At 34.4% G+C, this 19509-nt stretch overlaps 2 protein-coding genes and 1 long non-coding RNA gene across 4 annotated transcripts; 2 read left to right on the top strand and 1 right to left on the bottom strand.

Annotated features, from left to right (window-relative positions):
• Positions 1-7470: 7470 nt before the first annotated feature.
• On the top strand, positions 7471-8665 carry LOC106358429 (ferredoxin, root R-B1). 2 transcript variants are annotated; one of them, XM_013798227.3, is made up of 2 exons: positions 7471-7626; positions 8028-8665. In XM_013798227.3, the coding sequence occupies exon 2, from the start codon at positions 8048-8050 to the stop codon at positions 8504-8506; it is 459 nt and encodes a 152-aa protein (XP_013653681.1). In that variant the 5' UTR covers positions 7471-7626; positions 8028-8047; the 3' UTR covers positions 8507-8665. The 2 variants fall into 2 exon arrangements, with proteins under 2 accessions (XP_013653681.1, XP_048592811.1); XM_048736854.1 differs by lacking the exon at positions 7471-7626 and adding an exon at positions 7689-7879.
• A 4601-nt stretch (positions 8666-13266) lies between these two features.
• LOC106358431 (glucan endo-1,3-beta-glucosidase 14-like) lies at positions 13267-16952 on the top strand. The gene is made up of 5 exons (XM_048735531.1): positions 13267-13605; positions 13684-13906; positions 13976-14484; positions 14559-16712; positions 16869-16952. Exons 4-5 carry the CDS (start codon positions 15585-15587, stop codon positions 16950-16952), a joined length of 1212 nt encoding a protein of 403 aa, XP_048591488.1. The 5' UTR covers positions 13267-13605; positions 13684-13906; positions 13976-14484; positions 14559-15584.
• A 41-nt stretch (positions 16953-16993) lies between these two features.
• LOC106358433 lies at positions 16994-17709 on the bottom strand. The gene is made up of 2 exons (XR_001272484.3): positions 17617-17709; positions 16994-17393 (listed from the first exon to the last, which is right to left on the bottom strand). It is a non-coding gene; the product is annotated as an uncharacterized LOC106358433 (long non-coding RNA).
• Between the last annotated feature and the right edge of the window lie 1800 nt (positions 17710-19509).

Raw genomic sequence — 19509 nt, 5'->3', positions numbered from 1 at the left:
GTAATAATACTCAAATACACATTTTTAAATTGATCTAGTAATAACTTTTTTACGTAAAATCTATTCTTTGATTCAAACAAGTCATAAAATGTGGTTTATGAAGCTAGACAAAAATATTACAACCACCTAAAAAAAATTCTATGAAAAAATCTGACAGTTTTAGCTATTGAATCGACATTATATTTTGATCCCCAAAAATGTTAAAATTTTTGAAAGATTGAAATCTTTTTAGAAGTGATGCTAATTTCTTTAACTCTATTGAGAAATTTGACGATGATCATTAAGATCATGCAGTCTGACCTTAAATACTGTTGAATGACTTAGTATACTTTCTATTGTTCAAATAATTGTTTCCTGTTATGAAATAACTTATAATTTATAGTATCGGGAAATTTAAATAAGAGTAGAATTCAATACCCGTAGGAAGCAAATAACACTTAATATGAGAGAAAGAGTTTATTATAAAGAAGAAGAAGAAGATGTAATTGTGTACAAAAGAGTGAGATGAGTGATGGTATTTATAGTGAGCAACAATACATAAAATATCAAAGATGGTGCTTGATTTGGTAAATGAGTGGGTGATCATAGTGCTTGATGAGTAGATGATCATAGTGCTTGATGAGTAGATGATCATAGTGCTTGAGTTGGTAAAGGAGTGGAGGATCATTTCAAAGTTTATCTTATAACACTCCCCCTTGATCATCCATCTTGTATTAAGTTTCGTAACACTCTCCTTGGGAACCGGTGTCACTCTCCGCTCTTGCTTAACGTCTTTGTTGCCTCGTTAAAAACCTTTCTAGGAAAACCCAATGGGAAAAACCATAGTTAGGTAAAAAGAGTACAACTACGTAAGCTCCCCCTCGATTGAGCAGTCATAGATCCTTCTGATGACGCATTCCAATGTTATGGACATGTTTTCTGAATACCGAAGTAGGGAGTGATTTTGTGAAGAGGTCGGCTGCATTGTCGCATGATCGGACATATCTTACTTCAATCTCTTTCTTCTTCTCGAGCTCTTGAGTGTATGAGAAGAACTTTGGATGTATATGTTTTGTTCTATCACTTTTGATATATCCTTCCTTCGTTTGAGCAACACATGCTGCATTGTCTTCATATAGAATAGTTGGCCCCGTACTTTTGTCAATCCCACTACTTGAACAAATGTGTTGGCTTATTGATCTTAGCCATACACATTCTTTACTTGCTTCATGGAGTGCGATGATCTCAGCATGATTTGAAGAGGTAGCCACAAGCGTTTGTTTCTGAGAACGCCAAGATATAGCAGTGCCTCCGATCGTAAAAACATATCCTGTTTGCGATCGGGCTTTGTGTGGATCTGAAAGATATCCTGCATCTGCAAAACCAACCATTTGACCATTTGAATCTTTAGGGTAAAATAAGCCTAAATCAATAGTCCCTTGTAGGTAACGAAAGACATGTTTAATTCCATTCCAATGTCTTCGTGTTGGAGATGAGCTAAATCTTGCTAGAAGATTAACAGTGAATGATATATCAGGCCGTGTACAATTTGCAAGGTACATCAACGCTCCAATTGCACTTAGATATGGTACTTCCGGACCAAGTATCTCTTCTTTTTCCTCAGGTGGTCGAAATGGATCACTTTCAATGTTAAGTGATCTAACGACCATTGGGGTGCTAAGAGGAGTTGATTTATCCATGTTAAATCGTTTCAACACTCTTTTAGTGTATGTGGATTGATGCACAAATATACCATTTTGTGAATGTTCTATTTGTAGGCCAAGACAATACTGTGTCTGTCCAAGATCTTTCATCTCAAATTCTCCTTTGAGATAGTCTGATGCCTTTTGTATTTCTTTTTGAGTTCCAATAATATTTAGATCATCAACATATACCGCGATTATCACAAATCCGGATGTTGTTTTCTTGATGAAAACACATGGGCATATAGGATCATTCACATATCCTTCTTTTGTTAAATGTTCACTGAGACGATTGTACCACATACGTCCAGATTGTTTTAACCCATATAATGATCTTTGCAATTTTATTGCACATAACTCTTTAGGTTTGGAACTTAATGCTTCTGGCATTTTAAATCCATCAGGGATTTTCATGTAGATATCAGTATCTAATGATCCGTATAGATAAGCTGTAACAACATCCATGAGACGCATCTCAAGATTTTTATCAGCGGCTAGACTCATCAGGAATCTAAATGTGATCGCATCCATTACAGGAGAATATGTTTCCTCATAATCAATACCAGGTCTTTGAGAAAATCCTTGGGCTACAAGGCGAGCTTTATACCTTGTAATCTCATTTTTCTCATTTCGTTTTCGAACGAAAATCCATCTGTACCCAACTGGTCTCACATCTTCAGGTGTGAGTACAATAGATCCAAACACTTTTCGTTTGTTAAGCGAATCAAGTTCGATTTGTATTGCTTCTTTCCATTTATTCCAATCATGTCTCTTTTGACATTCATATATGGATTTCGGTTCTGGATCATCGGTATCTTCATTTACCTCACTTGACACGATATATGAGAAAACATCATCAAGGTCATTTTGTTCATTTCTATTCCATATCCTTTTATTATGGATGTAATTAATAGAAATCTCATGATTATCTTTCGATTCATGATGCTCTGATTCATCAGAGTCCTTATCATTTATTTCTTCCAAAATATTTTCTGCTATTTTGGGTGCATCATATATTTCAGCTTTCTTCTGTTTCCTAGGATTCTTATCCTTAGAACCAGCAGGTCTACCACGCTTCAGGCGTGTTTTTGGCTCTCGTGTGTCATCCTCCTTTTCTTGTTCATTTGGCATTTTGATACGAGCAGGAGCATTTGCAGCTGGTATATGAGATTTAGTTACCGTCTTGGTATCTGCAAATGCATCAGGTAGCTGGTTAGCTATACTCTGTAAATGCATAATTCGTCGAACTTCTAGTTCTGACTCTTTAGAAGGAGGATCAAGATATAACAATGATGGTACACTCCATTTTATATCACTTCCAACATTTTTGTTTTCTCCCCCTAGAACTGGGAATACATTTTCGTCAAAATGACAATCAGCAAAACGTGCTGTAAAGACGTCACCAGTCTGTGGTTCTAGGTATCTTATAATTGATGGAGAATCACAACCAACATATATTCCCAACCTTCTTTGTGGTCCCATCTTTGTTCGTTGTGGTGGTGCTACAGGCACATATACCGCACAACCAAAGATTCTAAAGTGGGAAATGTTTGGTTCTCGACCAAACGCTAACTGTAGTGGAGAATACTTATGGTATGCACTCGGTCTGATCCGAATGAGTGCTTCTGCATGCAAAATGGCATGTCCCCATACAGAGGTTGGAAGTTTTGATCTCATGATCAATGGTCTTGCAATCAATTGCAGACGCTTAATTAAAGATTCAGCCAAACCATTTTGCGTATGAACATGAGCAACCGAATGTTCAACTTCAATTCCCATTACCATACAATAGTCATTGAATGCTTGGGATGTGAATTCACCAGCGTTGTCTAGTCTAACTCTTTTAATAGTATAATCAGGAAACTGTGCTCGCAGTTTGATTATCTGAGTTAGAAATCTCGCAAATGCCACATTTCGAGATGATAATAGACAAACGTGTGACCATCTACTGGATGCGTCAATTAATACCATAAAATAGTGGAATGGTCCACATGGTGGATGTATCGGTCCACATATATCACCTTGAATTCTTTCAAGGAACTTTGGTGATTCTTTATCGATTTTGGTTGGCGATGGCCTTACGATCAATTTTCCTAGAGAACATGCAACACATGTCATTTTATTCCCTTGAGAAATCTCCTGGATTTTCAATGGATGACCATGTGAACTTTCTATGATTTTACGCATCATTGTAGTGCCTGGGTGGCCAAGGCGATCATGCCATAACGTGAACTCTTCTGGGTTCCGTTTTACTACAAGATTTGATTCGATCTCATCGATATAAGTATGATGTAATCCCGAAGGAAGTTCTGGAAACTTTTCCAATATGTGTTTTCTGCCACATTTTTCAGAAATTACATACATGTATTTCTTTCCATCCTCAGTTGCAGACTGAGTATCATATCCGTGAAGATATATGTCTTTAAAACTCAACAAATTCCTTTTAGAACTCGGAGAGTATAAAGCATTATTTATGGAAAATTTTGTTCCATTCGGCAAAGTAAAGTTTGCTTTACCAGTTCCTTCAATCACGTCTGCAGGACCTGATATTGTATTGACGACAATTCTTGTCGGTTTTATATCAGAGAAATATCTCTTTTGTCTCAGAATAGTGTGCGTTGTTCCACTATCTGGTATGCATATTTCACGAATCCGTTTCTTGGATTTTGCTCCATTAGTATTTTGATCCATTTCTGAAATTATCATAAACATTAAATAAAAGTGAAACGTGAAATTTATTCATTGATTATATAAAGAAAACACACAATAATTATACAAATATTGTTGTTAAAACAACATTATTCTTTGAAAACATAATTATTATACATTACAAATGAGGACTATTCAGCAGTCTTATTAGAAACATTTTCGTACTCTTCAAGAGTATTCTAGTCCAGCTCATTTGCGAAATCAGAGGATTCAAGGTATGAGGTCCCTTCAACGTTTTCCGTGAGGTTCACCTCTTTAGCCTTTCCTTTTATGGATTCTTGATATAACTTGCACAAATGTGGGGGAGTACGACAGGTACGGGACCAATGTCCTTTACATCCACATCTGTAACATACAGTCTCACTTTTCTTTGTGGTATCCTCTTCGGTTTCTTTGCCTTTATGAGGTTGTTCAGATCTAACCCATTTGTTAGATCTAATACTTTTAGGATAGTAAGGCTTTCCACGTTTGTTGTTGAAACGCCGACCACGACCTCGATTGGTATGGTTTCTCCTTCCCGAATATTCTACCGCCGTAGCATTCACTTCGGGAAATGCCTTGGCTCCCGTGGGTCGGGAATTATGGTTTTTGATTAGTAACTCATCGTTCTTTTCAGCCAACATGAGTGTTACCATCAATTCAGAAAATTTGGTGTACCCACATTTTCTGTAAATTCGGGATAAGACGTTGTGTTCTTTGTGGAAGGTATTGTATGTCTTGTCAAGCATTTCTGCTTCGGTGACAGGGTTACCACAATATTTTAATTGTGCAACTATCCTCAAGATAGTGGAATTGTAATCTCTAACCCTTTGGAAATCCTGAAACCTCAGGGTTTTCCACTCTTCAAGAGCGTGGGGGAGATTGATTTCCTTTTGATTATCGAATCTGTCTTTCAAGGCTTGCCATAGTACAGATGGGTCCTCAACGTCTCCATAGTCGTGAGTTAGATTCTCATCTAAGTGCTTCTTCAGGAAGATTATCGCCTCGGCTATATGCTCGGGTGGCGATTTGTTACCGACTTTTATAGCTTCAGATATCTTTTTTATTACAAGATAAGGTTTCACATTTGTGACCCATCTGACATAGTTTTCGCCGGTTACTTTTAGAGCCGGGAACTGGAGTTTCTCGATGTTTGCCATTTGTATTTCTAAAACACAAAATAGTAATTTTATTAGAACTTCATAATTTAAAAACCGTTTACATTAATCATACAAGCAATTACAAGGAGAAGCGATGTAAATAAAATTAAACCGATATTCATCTTAAATTCACTCGGAGTAAATTCTCCAACGAATGAACCATAAATAGAAACACAAATAAAAATGGCACATAAAAACAAAAGTGCGCGAATCATCTTTCTTGAAATGAAAAATCGGAGGAGAGCGATTTGAAATTTTTGAGAGAAGATGAAATGTTTTGGATGATGAAATGGAGTGAAAATGAGTTGTATTTATAGATGAAAATTACTGTTCATGACCGTTGGAGAAAGGGGAAATTTTTGAAAAATTTTCTTTGTGACCGTTGGGGTTAAATCGAGTGCACCAAAAATTAGTCTGAAAATATCGTATTAAACGGTCAATCAAATCTATAAAATTTCATAAAAGTGAAAAATTATGACAATGAAATATTTATGTTATATGACAACAAATCATGCGACGGCTCAGCCGATCAATGCAGAATAATAAATAAATTATACGGCGGCTCGGCCGACCAATTAATAATAAACAGAATATAAGGCGGCTCAGCCGACCAATAAATAATAAACAGGATATAAGGCGGCTCGGCCGACCAATAAATAATAAACAGGATATAAGGCGGCTCGGCCGACCAATAAATAATAAACAGGATATAAGGCGGCTCGGCCGACCAATAAATAAATTAAATTACTAGTAAATAATATAGGCGGTATTCCGGCCATTATAACATGATATAAATAATAGTAGAGGCGGTATACCGACCATTATAACAGAGTATAAATGATACAAATAAATTTTACCAAATCGCAGAGTGATCGTGCTGATAACGTGTTATGAAATAACTTATAATTTATAGTATCGGGAAATTTAAATAAGAGTAGAATTCAATACCCGTAGGAAGCAAATAACACTTAATATGAGAGAAAGAGTTTATTATAAAGAAGAAGAAGAAGATGTAATTGTGTACAAAAGAGTGAGATGAGTGATGGTATTTATAGTGAGCAACAATACATAAAATATCAAAGATGGTGCTTGATTTGGTAAATGAGTGGGTGATCATAGTGCTTGATGAGTAGATGATCATAGTGCTTGATGAGTAGATGATCATAGTGCTTGAGTTGGTAAAGGAGTGGAGGATCATTTCAAAGTTTATCTTATAACATTTCCAACTCTGAATGTAGAGAGGATATTCGTCTCCTTTTTTATTTTAGACATTCATCTCTTAATAGTTAACTTATAAATAGATTACTTGGCCAATGTTATAAAATTCATTAGCGGTGTATACTTTTGTAAATTCTATTTAATTTTTTATTCAAATAATTGTTTCCGACTCTGAATGTAGAGATGATATTCGTCTTTTTTTTTTAAGACATTCATCTCTTAATAGTTAAATTATAAATAGATTACTTGGCCATGAATTTACTAGTGGTGTATACTTTTGTAAATTCTATTTAATTTTTTGCCAATAATTTTTTTTGTCTGGCTATTATGTTATTACAAACTATAAAAAACATTACATAAATGATATTATAGCCGATAATTTTATCTGTCTTATAAAGATTCAATGATTGCATCATCATGAAACGCTATGTAAGATTCATTCCTGACGATATTCTTTACGCAATGCTAAAAATTTCATGTAAACATTTTCTCTAATTTTCTGTATAATTTGCTTTCTCCGGAAATTGAGATTCAGATTTCTTTACGTAAAAGTTGACCTTGAGATTCGAACTCCAAATCTAGGTGTAAAAACTTTAAACATTGACCATTAGACCACAGTGCTTCTACAATTTTAAACGACCTGATTAGCATAAACAAATAAATAAAAAGTAGTTAGTGTTTCGAAAAAAAGAAAAAATAGTTAGCATGAAATACTGTCACTAAATGAAAAAAAAAAACAAAAATAAATAATAGTCGACAAAGATGGGCCGTCACGGCCTTCGAAAAGCCACACTTCCCGACTCTTCCGTTTTATAAATCATTCACCTCTCCACCAACCCTCTCGTAGTCTCCGCCTCCTCCTCCTTCCTTCTCTCTCTGTAAGTTTTAGAATCTGAGATTATATGATTCTATTTTCTTATGTTGTTCCCCTATTCATTGTTTCGGTGTTTGTAGATGAAACCTATGTTTGTTTGTTTGTTTCTTGCTTTTATTTGACTTCTTTGTGGGGACAAAATAAATTTCTTCTCTACTAAATATCTTTCGATTCGATTTACTCTTTATCTTCTCATTACGCTCCATACATTAAAAACTCTCTTATCAGTTTTGCCTATTGGAACAGATTATCTTCTGGTTCTTGTTTCCACATAGCTACTTGTGATACAGATCATGCAATCTTATCTTGTTTTCATTATCTTCATAGTTATTATCTATAACTATAAGTGGTATTTGTGTAAAGATGATATAAGTTTCTGAAACATAGATTTTTTTTTTTTTGCAGACGCAATTGAACAAAAAAAAATGGCAACCGTTCAAGTTTCTTCCACTAGCATGACCACCAAGGCGCTCCTTAGAAGCCAGCCCACCAACAGGCCCATCACTAACAAACTCTCCGTTGGATCAGTCAACAAAGTCTCGAGATCCTTTGGCTTGAAATGCTCAGCCAACTCTGGTGCCACCATGTCAGCAGTGTACAAGGTCAAGCTCATCGGACCCGATGGCCAAGAAAACGAGTTTGAGGTCCCGGACGACCAGTACATACTGGATGCAGCTGAAGAAGCTGGAGTCGACTTGCCTTACTCTTGCAGAGCCGGCGCGTGTTCCACCTGCGCCGGGAAGATCGAGAAAGGTCAAGTTGACCAGGGTGACGGTTCGTTTCTTGAGGATCATCACTTTGAGAAAGGTTATGTCTTGACTTGTGTTGCTTACCCGCAGTCTGACTGTGTGATCCATACCCACAAAGAAGAGGAACTCTTCTAAGTCCGGTTTCAGACTTGGTAATGACGCAGATTGTTGATTTTGAGTTATTATTATCAGTTTTAAAGGTATGCTTTTGTATGAAAACGTCTCATGATATGACTTTCAGTGTTCATCAATCGTCACTGGGTTGCCACTGGTTAATAAAAGGGTTTTAATTAACCAGTCTTTGTGGTTTCTACTGGTTTATGTGTTCATCATCTCTTTCCTCATTATAATATTTTGGTTTTCAAGCTGGCCAAGTTAATTCTTTTATAACCGAACCCAAAATTGAACAGGTAAATTATGAACATCTCATGCTAATTCAGTTGATTATCAAACATTTTCAACCGCTTTGAACAATCTGAATTTAAAAACCATCAAGAACACCTTTTGCAAAAAAAAAAAGAAAAGAAAAAAGCATTCAGTAGACCATACCCATAGCTTCTAGGGATAAACACCCGTGTAAAATTTGAAATTTCAGTCCCATTCCAAATCTTCAAAACTCAACTGTTTGTACCAACTGAAGCTTAAAATTAAAGTTCTTGACAAAAATCAAACATAGACGCTTGAATATTATCAACAAAAATGTGCAACTGGGTCAAAAGAGGTTTATTGTACGTTACAAGATATATCTTGTCACTCTCATAAATAGGGAAATCGAAGGTGTGGATTATAAGAGACACTTTCGCATCAGTAACAGAAAGTGGAGACAATCCAAATGTTTTTTGCAAGTGGATGCTAGAAATAATTAGTATGTTCGTGACATATGGGTATACACAACGCGTTCTAACATGCATATTCCCATGAAAAGGTATTACATGAAACTCCATGTCTCCACACTGTTTTATTCGCATAATGAAACGAAAAAATGATGTTACGGATGTTGCAGGTCGGAAACACACAAGAACCTGAAATAACAAAACAAATCATTTGGTCGTAAGTAGTAGTTGTATATTACAAGTCGTAGGAACCTGTACAACGAAACCAACAATATTTAGTTGCAGTCGCAAGTTGCTGCCACATGCAAACGAACATAAATACTATTGATTTGCGTCATCTGTGCAAAATCAGTCACCTCGACTGTGCATGAGTGATGACTGGAAGAATGAAGGATTATGGATTGAAATTAGAAGAGTGGATTCAGTTAAGGTATTTTGCTTGTTATTTAATTTACTCTTACAAAAAGCATAAATTTTGTGTTTTCAATTTTGTTATGTAAAATTTTATTTTATCTCATGACATCTAGCAAAAGTAGATCCTAATTTTTTTTTAATCTTTACATAGTTAGATGTTTTTAAAAAATAATCTAATGCTAAAAAAGCCACTGGCCCAATTAAAAAGATCAAGTTTTCATCACATATTTTAATATTTTTATTTATCTCCTCCCCTTAATTTCCAACTGATATTTTGCAAGTACTCAAACAAGAAACACACCTTTAAGTACACAAACATAGAAAACATGTTTGAATGTATTCGATTGTTGAAAAAGAAGTTCAAGAAAGCACGTGAGTGGATCAGGCGTTGAAGGCGATGGGGGAGAGAAGACGGTGATCGAGGTATGGCGGTCCCTGAGATCCACGCCTCCATCGCCATATATGACGCCACCTATTAAGTGTATTATTCACAATAATTCCATTTACACGATCTATATTATTAAAACTAAAATACATTTTGATAATGTTTCCAACATGGATAATAACAGTATAAATGAAAATTGTTTAAAAACATTAATAACAATATTTTTAGTAGTTTTTATTTACACATTTAACCATTATATTTATAATAAATTAAATATTTTCTTTTTGTATTTCTTTTTATTTACAGATTTTACCACTGCATTTAAAATCAAATAAATTAATTAATTACAATTCCAAAATTTATCTAACCAAATCGATATCATATATTGACCATTATTAATATTGTAGAAATATTAACTAAATCACATGTAGTCAAATATAAACATTTTGAGAGTTCAATTTAAAAAAAAAATATATATCATAAAATTAATAATAATTCATAGAAAATTAATGCAAAAAATTAAAATATTTAGTACATTGTTTCATTTTAAAATATTTTAACAAGAAACAACAATTAATATATGAATGGTACAATTACATCAAATTGCATCAAGTAATAATTTTTTAAATATAATATTATGAACAAATAAAAAATTTATTATCAAAAATCTATATTATAAGATAATATATTCTAACTATACTCTATATGTAAATTATAAAACATAAAAAATATACATAAATTGTTTTTATAAAACCATCAGTTTATGAGTTTACGTTGAACAAAAGTTAAATCAAATACTAGGCGGATGCGCAGATCATGTTCTAGTTATACATTAAACAACTCTACATTGTTCTCTATATTTCAGTTTAGTTATGATAAAAAAATTGTCATTTTATTTCAAAATAAGTGTCATTTTATAATTTTAATGTAAATTTATTGATTTTATATTTCAATTTATTTTTCTATTGGTTGAAATGTGGTTAGTTGTATTGATAGTGATATTTTTATCTACTAAATATATAATTAAATATTTTTTTAATTTATGTGTCCAATTCTGAAACAACAATTAAATAAAACGGAGAGTGTAATATATTTTATTATTTTTTGTTTCTTTTAAATGTCACTTTTTATATTTTCGTGCAAATTAAAAAAATGATTGAAACACATTTATATTTTTATTAATTACACTTATTTGACATAAGGTATTTAATATCTATAATTTTATTTTATTATAAAATTATTCTATTTTAGAATGAAAAATATAGAAAACTATCATAGATGAATTTTCATCTACATAAAACATGTCAAAAGTGACATTTTTCGGAGGGGGTAATTGGTAAGTGTGAAGTGTATAAATCGTCGAAAGATGCATTTTATTGAAGCCGCCAGTGGTTTTGGAGTAATTTGACTTTGATTACCGGTGAGTGGAGTTTTTAATTGACTATTCGCAACAATTTCAAGTCACATCGTTGCTCACATATTAACTGTCGTCCCACACGTGAAACCTAATTAGTTTCATGTCGGTTCAAAGCTCCCGATATTTTAATTGGGATGCAGGACTTGGGATTATAAAATAAACCACATGGATATTAATGACTGCAATAACTGATATATTAAAACACCGATGACGAACGGGATTCTTTTGGTAATATATGAGGACAAAAATAAAAATAAAATAAAAACCGACAACGAAGAACACAACTGATTTAATATCCCGTATCAGTTTCTTCCAAAATAGAAGTCATATTTTGATGTTGACAAAAAAAAAGAGAGTCATATTTTGACGTAAATTTACCCAATGAAAATATCTTTAGAAGTGATGTTTTATTGTACTGTATAGCAATATAAGTAGACAGTTGTACAAAAAGCAATATAAGTATAGACACTAAAATATTCAAAAAATTGAAAGTGAACAGGTTGGATAACTTTTTTTTTTTTAGAATTAGGATTATACATTGTTTTGTATCGACATATCACATATGATATAGAACGTAATTATTCCGTTATTCCTGCTTTATATACATGTTTGTAGAAAAAAATTGGGTCATGCATATGGATGGATAGATCACTGAAATCAGGTCATTACAATCGGTGCCACACACCTAGGGCTGGGCAAATAAACCGAACCCGAAAATTTGAACCGAACCCGATCCGATAAAAATGAATCTGAACCGATCCGAACCCGACATAAATACCGAATGGATTATGTTTTTTGGTATTTTGGATTATGGGTATTATCCGAACCGAACCCAAACCTAAATGGATATCCGATAAAACCCGGACCATTTAAAATGACAAAAAGAACTTCTACCAAATATGATCTTAATTCTTAATATGTATGCAAAATACTTTAAGATATTATTGAACTTTTAAAATAATCATCTATTACATGAAGGTTGATGGTGGAATGTGGCGGTTAAAGCCTAAAGTTTTTAGATTTTGGTTTTGTTTTCATCTAATAATGTTTCTCATTTCATGAGAACTTAGTTTTTGTTTTATGATTTCATTTATCTGGTTTTCTTTTAATCAATAACTATGTTTATCTTTCGCTTGATTTTTGAATGATAACGTTTGATGTTTTTTCTTATTTTTGAATCGATTTTACTTATGTTTTGGCTATTAAAATATGTACAAATCATGTATTTTAAATCCGAAAAACCGATTTCATTTATGTTTTAGTTACAAAATAGGTACAAATCAGGTATTTTAAAACCGAAGAACCGATTGGGACCCGAACCCGAAAGTACAATGGGTTATACAGGTTCTTTGAAGATTTACTAACTCCGACCCGAACCCGATAGAACCCAAACCGGTCCCGAACCGAATTTTTATATAACCCGAATGGGGTTGGTTTTGATAAACCCGAAAAATCAAAATCCGAATGGATAAAACCGAAACCCGATTGGGACCCCGAATGTCCATGCCTACACACACCTGAGACGTCGACAGTCATATCATCCACTCCATAGTTCAAAATAACACCTCTAGTTATATAAGTAATGATGTAACAACAATTAAAAGATCATATATCTATTTTAAAAATATTAGTTTATGACAAATATTGAATTTTAATATTTGTTTTAATTCGTAAAGTTAGACTTATTCAGAATTTTTAAATTTAATCAAAACGAATAACAAATCAAATCAAATTTTATGCATATTTTGTCCATCCTACCTAGCGCAACCTTTTTTGAAGAATGCGGAAAATGAGAAACAAATTAAAACAAATATTAAAATTTGTTTATATATGTACAATTTATATAAATATCAACAAACTTTCAAGTATTTACTTTAATAATCAATTGGGCTCAACCCCAATATTGGGCATTTCTCAACCACCTTAAAAGGACAACTTCCATTAACCGACTGAATAAAATAACTTTCTCATCCTTTAATTGTTGAGAGAGAGAGAAAGAGAGGATGAAAGGAGACGATGAGCAAAACCGAAACCGTGAAAGTGATCGGACGTTAGCCGACGATGAGCAAAACCGAAGCCGTGAAAGTGATCTTACTTTAGCCTCAGCTACTCCTGAGGATGAGCAAAACCGAAACCCTAGGAATGAAAGTGGTCAGACTTTGGCCACTGCCGATCCTCCTGCCAGGTACCCCTCAGATCAAAATTACTGATCGAGATTTTGTAGCCTATAAAGTATGGTTGATGTAGGGTTTTGTTTATTTAGGGCTTTGATTCCTCTCTCGGATGAAGTTGGACGCAGACCAGTTTGAAGATACAAATGCTTCACTGTTGAAGAGAACAAAGCCATTGAGGATGGGTATAAGAAATATGGCCCTAACTGGTCCTTGATCACGCAAGAATACAGCGTCGAACTTGCAGAAAGGAGCGAGGTAGATATCAAAGATCGACATAGGAATATGACTGGGACTGCTGCTACCGCAGATTTGGTAAGTGACTGAGATTCTTTTTGTTTGTCCTTTGTAGATTGATTAACTTGTATGGGTTTTTTTTTACAGACTACACCACTGAGAGTTATCTTCCACCATGAGGCTTCTCTGGTGGAACTTATCACGACTAACTTCCCAAGGGTTGAGAAATATTTGGATGTTGTGACATCAATTGTCAGATCAAAGGTAAAACGAACAAGGATTTATGTTTTTGCTTGCTCATGAGAGATTATTTATCTTGTATTGCCAGGTAAAGCTTTTGAACGAAAGCTCGTTTGCTTCATGTGGAAAAATCGAGGATTGGGTTTCTGCTTATGAGGTTACAGATTTGTCGGAAAGTTGTAAGGACGATACCATGAAGAAACTTTATCACAAGGATCCAAGTAGAAGGAGAGATGGTGCCTTTTCAGTTTCTTGTTGCTTTACACTGTAGGAGAAAATCGTGACAACTTCTCAACAGTTGGAGAAATTGTTTTGCGTACATGTTGAAGAAGTTACTCGACATGAGGTGAACACTGGTGGCACAGAGATGGGAGATCTTGTGCCACCATTTTGCACCTGGAAAAAGTAGGAAGAAGGTAGATTACTTACTTGTCTCTTCTGTTAACATGAAAAATTACTAATTCATTTTGTTGCTTATGTATTTGTTTAGAAGAGGTATTTTCGGCATCCTTTTTTTCTGGTCATCCACTCGGATGAGACTCTGCTGCAGATAAATAAGAAGATTAAGAGCAAGTGTGGTGTCTCCGGTGAAGATATCTTGAAGGTTTGTCTCTCTGTATTTTTACTCAAAAGAAAACTTGAACTCATGTGTGTAATGTTGTTTTTGAAGTGGAAGTTTGCAATGGCATCAAATTCTATGCGTTATATCATGGACTCTGAAATCATTCATTCTTTCTGGAAGGACTCTGAAATCATTCATTCCTTCTGGAAGGACTAAAAAAAGTCATATTTTGATGTAAATTGACCAATGAAAACATTTTTACAAGTGATGTTTCATTGTATAACAATATAGGTAGACAGTTGTACAAAAAAAGCACTATAAGTATAGACAATAAAATGTTTAAAAAAATTGAAAGTGAACAGCTTGGATTTCTTCTTTTTTGAGAATTAGGATTATACATTGCTTTGTATCGACATATCACATATGATCTAGAACTTAATTAATTATTCCATTATTCATGTTTCATATACATGTTTGTAGAAAAAAATGGGTCATGCTTCTGGATCTTAAATCATTGAAATCAGGTCATTATAATCGGTGCCAAACACCTGACACATCGACAGTTATACCATAATTCAAAATAACACATCTAGTTATGTAAGTAATGATGTAACAAATAATTAAAAGATCAGATATTCATTTTAAAAAATATTAATATTTATGATTTGTTATGTCTTTGACAAATATTGAATTTAAATAATCATTTTAATTCGTAAAGTTATATGATTATTCAGAATTTTTAAATTTAATTGAAACTAATAACGAATCAACTCAAATTTTTAGGCATAATATTATTTTGTCCACCCATAGCTGGTGCAACCTTTTTTTTAAGAACGCGAAAACGAGCTACAAAAAGCACAGTTGGCTGCTCTTTCCTAACACCACCGTCTTGTATTAATAAACCTAAAAAGGCAACTCAAAACTAAAAGAAAAAACACGAAGAAGAACGCTTAAATGGCCATTCTCTTTACATCATCATTCATGGCCACACGCAGCCTCTTTTTCTTCAAAGTTCTTCTTCTTTTTCTTGCTCTCTCAGATTCTTTTTCAGCGACAAGTAACGGCCAAGGTGTGGGAATCAACTACGGCCAAATCGCTAACAACCTCCCGTCTCCAGCGCGAGTCGCCGTCCTCCTCCGTTCACTTAACATCACAAGAGTAAAGCTCTACGACGCAGACCCAAACGTCCTCTCCTCCTTCTCAAACTCACAAGTAGATTTCATGATCGGTCTAGGCAACGAGTTCCTCCAAAACATGTCAGCGGATCCAACCAAAGCTCAGAGCTGGATCCAGCAACGACTCCAACCGCACATCGCCAAAACGCGAATAACCTCGATCGTTGTCGGAAACGAAATCTTCAAAACTAATGACCGTGTCTTAATCTCGAGTCTCTTACCGGCCATGAAAGCGGTTTACTCTGCTCTAACCAATCTCGGTTTAGAGAAACAAGTCACGGTAACATCCGCTCATTCGCTAGACATGCTTCAGACATCTTATCCACCGTCGTCCGGATCATTCAGACAAGAGTTTATACAGTTTCTCCAACCACTTCTTGATTTTCACTCTCAGATCAAGTCTCCTTTCTTGATCAACGCGTATCCTTTCTTCGCTTATATGGACAGTCCTAAAGAGATTCCCTTAGAGTATGTTCTGTTTCAGCCGAACCAAGGGATGGTTGACCCGAACACGAATCTTCATTACGACAACATGTTGTTTGCTCAAGTCGATGCGCTTTATGCAGCCATTAAAACGTTGGGGCATACTGACGTTGAGGTTAGGATCTCGGAGACGGGATGGCCTTCCAAAGGAGATGAGAATGAGATCGGAGCTACGCCGGAGAACGCGGCGCTTTATAACGGGAACTTGTTGAGGTTAGTTCAGCAGAGGAAAGGGACTCCGGGCAAGAAGTCTGTTCCGATTGATGTTTATGTTTTTGCTCTTTTTAATGAGAATCTTAAACCCGGTCCGACTTCTGAGAGGAATTATGGGTTGTTTTATCCGGATGGTAAACCGGTTTATAATGTCGGTTTACAGGGTTATCTTCCTGATATTATATACAGTTCAAGCGCAAGTTCAATCAAGGTAAATCTTTTTGAAAAAAAAATCAAAACTAATAAATTTTCTGCGTCGGTTTTCAAATCTTGACTTCTTTTTCTTCCAAATTCAAGAAAAAATGAAGCGTTGAAGAATCGTTCTAGTTCTTAAATGGTACTAGTATATTGGGTTTTGTTTTTAAAGGTCAAACATGCAATCAAGATTCAAGAACTTATTAGAGCATCATTATCCCAAAACCCCTTAAAGGGTCTCTTAGTTAATTTTTAATAGTTTTTAAAGTGTAAAAGTGAATTAAGAGACTTAGAAAAAAGTTAAACATTTAAGTGGTTTATTGCAAGTTTCTTAATTATGGGTTCTTAAAAAAAAATTATAACACTTTCATTACAACAAACTTTACCACAATGCACAATCAAAAAAACTTCAAATTGATCAATGATATTGAACTAACCAGTAGCTATTGGTTTCTTTGTGTCTTTGTTGAGTCCTTTGGTAGATGCCATGACTGCTTCGAAGATCCCAGCTTTTCTCCATGTGGGTCTGTGTAAAGATGACATTTTTATAGCCCAAGACTTGAAAGCTGAGTTCGCCTCTCTCACCCATGGAAGGAAACGCTCAAAGACAGAGCATTTAAGTCAAGTTTGGATTCATCAGTGGAGGTGAGACTACGAAGTGGAATGTTGTGAGAGGGAGCCATGAGTTGTTCAAATGCTGGAGATGACAAAAAGGAAACAGAGGAGGTTAAGAGCAAATAACAAGTCTATACGAATGTTCCCAAGCTGCAACAAACACAATGTCATGAAAGTTTCAGTCATTGTTTCGTCAAAATGACATCTGAACAGGAACTATTCACAATCATCACACACACTGAACATATCTTGAAGAAACCAACAGATCTTGTAACGAACCTTAAATGTAAAGTGTAATTACTGACCTTAAGAAAATCACCACTTTGAATCATGAAGTCCTTGATGACTCTGTGAAACTGACATTCTTTGTAACCAAGAGGCTTCCCAGCCTTTCTGCAATTCACCACCAACAAAACAACCGAGCCAAACAAGATGAGAGAGTAAGTAGCAGCACAAAGGAAAACTCAGAGAGCTGTCGTTCACTATTTTTTTATCTTGCGCTTAGCTAGAAAGGAGGAACAAACATGCCTAAACCAGTGAGGACGCGCTCCGCTTTAGCAGCGGCGGAATTGAAAGCGGTTCTAGCTTTGGAGACCAAGGACGGCGACGGCGGATTATTTTAACACGATCACAATGAAATCAGTAGGAACAGACCTTTTGCTCGGCCTCTGCTGCGGTTTCGAGAAGGTTTGAATCTAGAGGAGAAGTGGGATGAAGTTCTGGAGAAGGTGAAGAGGGAGGAAGAAGAATCACAAGAGACGGTCTCTTCTTGTCCCTGAATAAGAGACGTCTTTAGGTTTATTGAGATTTTTCATTTTTTTTTAATCCTAATAAATATAAGAGACGCTTTTAAAAGCTCCCGATAATGCTGCTCTTAGTTTTCTAGAAATCAGAAGAACTAGTTTTGGGTTGACTTTTTCGGTTTCTATTCTTTTTTAAGTTTATAATCTATTTAAGATTTTCTGAAAAACCAAACACACTAGAAAAATCTACATTCATTATGAGTTTTGTGAAATAGGTTTCGTCTTGGCAGAAGGTTAGCTTTAGACGTATTCTCGAATTAGGAAAAAAAATTCTTCAACAAAAATACAATTTTGGTAATTTTTGTTACTTTTAAAATTGTATTTTTTTTCGCAAAAAGTGTTAGAATGGCTATTTAACTTCTAAGGAGATTGTTGACAAAAAAAAACTTCTAAGGAGATTATTTATAACTGGTTTTTTACCTTTTTAAAAACCCTTTGTGTTTAAATTCTTTTGTTAGTGGTTTTGGTAACAAAACAAGAAAAGTTGTAACCTAGTGAAGAGTCTCGTTACTTTGTAGCTCATTATTATGTGTAGGAATAAATCTCTTTTTTTTTTGACTACTATAAATCTCTTTTCTTCTGAGATTAAGAATATATTTAAGTGACAAGATAATTGTTAGTAATGTCGATGTTGAATGATTGTGCAGAATTTGAATTTGTGGAGAGCCCTGATGGGTTTGGCTGTAGCGGGGTTGATAGGACTTGATATGGGCGTCAAAATGAGGATACCCTTAGTTATAGGCCTATAGCCGTGAGGTTACAATTCTTGTCATGTGTTGGATTCACAATTGAAAAAAAAAAAAATTCTGTAATTGGAAAATTGTTATAAAACATTTTTTTGGTTAGTTTTGCTGAAAAGTATATGTGAATAATATCCATTTCATTTAAGTATGCTAATAATGAAATATAATTAACAAAATATTTTTTTGTAGATGGTTCTAATTATTTAATTATTGACAGAGAATCATATCCAAAATGCATTCTTAATTTCTTTTGAGTTGAGACGTATACATCACATCCAAATATTTAAAATGATAATATTTGGTTCTTGACCCATAATCATTTGTTATTGAGAACTGATGATAATTAATTCGCCTGATGTGAATCAATGATGCTGCATATAATATAGGATACCCCCTTGTAGATATTGGGACTTTTGATTTCATAAGTATCTATCAATCAACAAGAGACTTTTTTGATTAATGATTCATCTCAACCATTTTGTATCTTAACATATGATATATGATATTTAACTCTTATCCCAATTTTCATGCAGTAATCACTAAAAGCATGAGATGTAATCTCACCAGCATCATTAAGGCAATTACCTTTTAGAAAAAAAAATCTTAAAAATATGCTAGTAATTTAACCAATGAACAAGTTGCCTCGCAAACG

This window comes from Brassica napus, chromosome A7, assembly GCF_020379485.1.
Source record: "Brassica napus cultivar Da-Ae chromosome A7, Da-Ae, whole genome shotgun sequence".
Taxonomy (NCBI): Eukaryota; Viridiplantae; Streptophyta; class Magnoliopsida; order Brassicales; family Brassicaceae; genus Brassica; species Brassica napus.
This window is presented reverse-complemented; position numbering and strand designations above follow the sequence as displayed.

Bases quoted from the DNA above. Each gene is read 5' to 3' on its own strand.
- LOC106358429 (XM_013798227.3), top strand. From the start codon at position 8,048: ATGGCAACCGTTCAAGTTTCTTCCACTAGCATGACCACCAAGGCGCTC.
- LOC106358431 (XM_048735531.1), top strand. From the start codon at position 15,585: ATGGCCATTCTCTTTACATCATCATTCATGGCCACACGCAGCCTCTTT. The intron at 16,713-16,868 runs GTAAATCTTTTT...TTGTTTTTAAAG, and splicing joins CAAGCGCAAGTTCAATCAAG to GTCAAACATGCAATCAAGAT.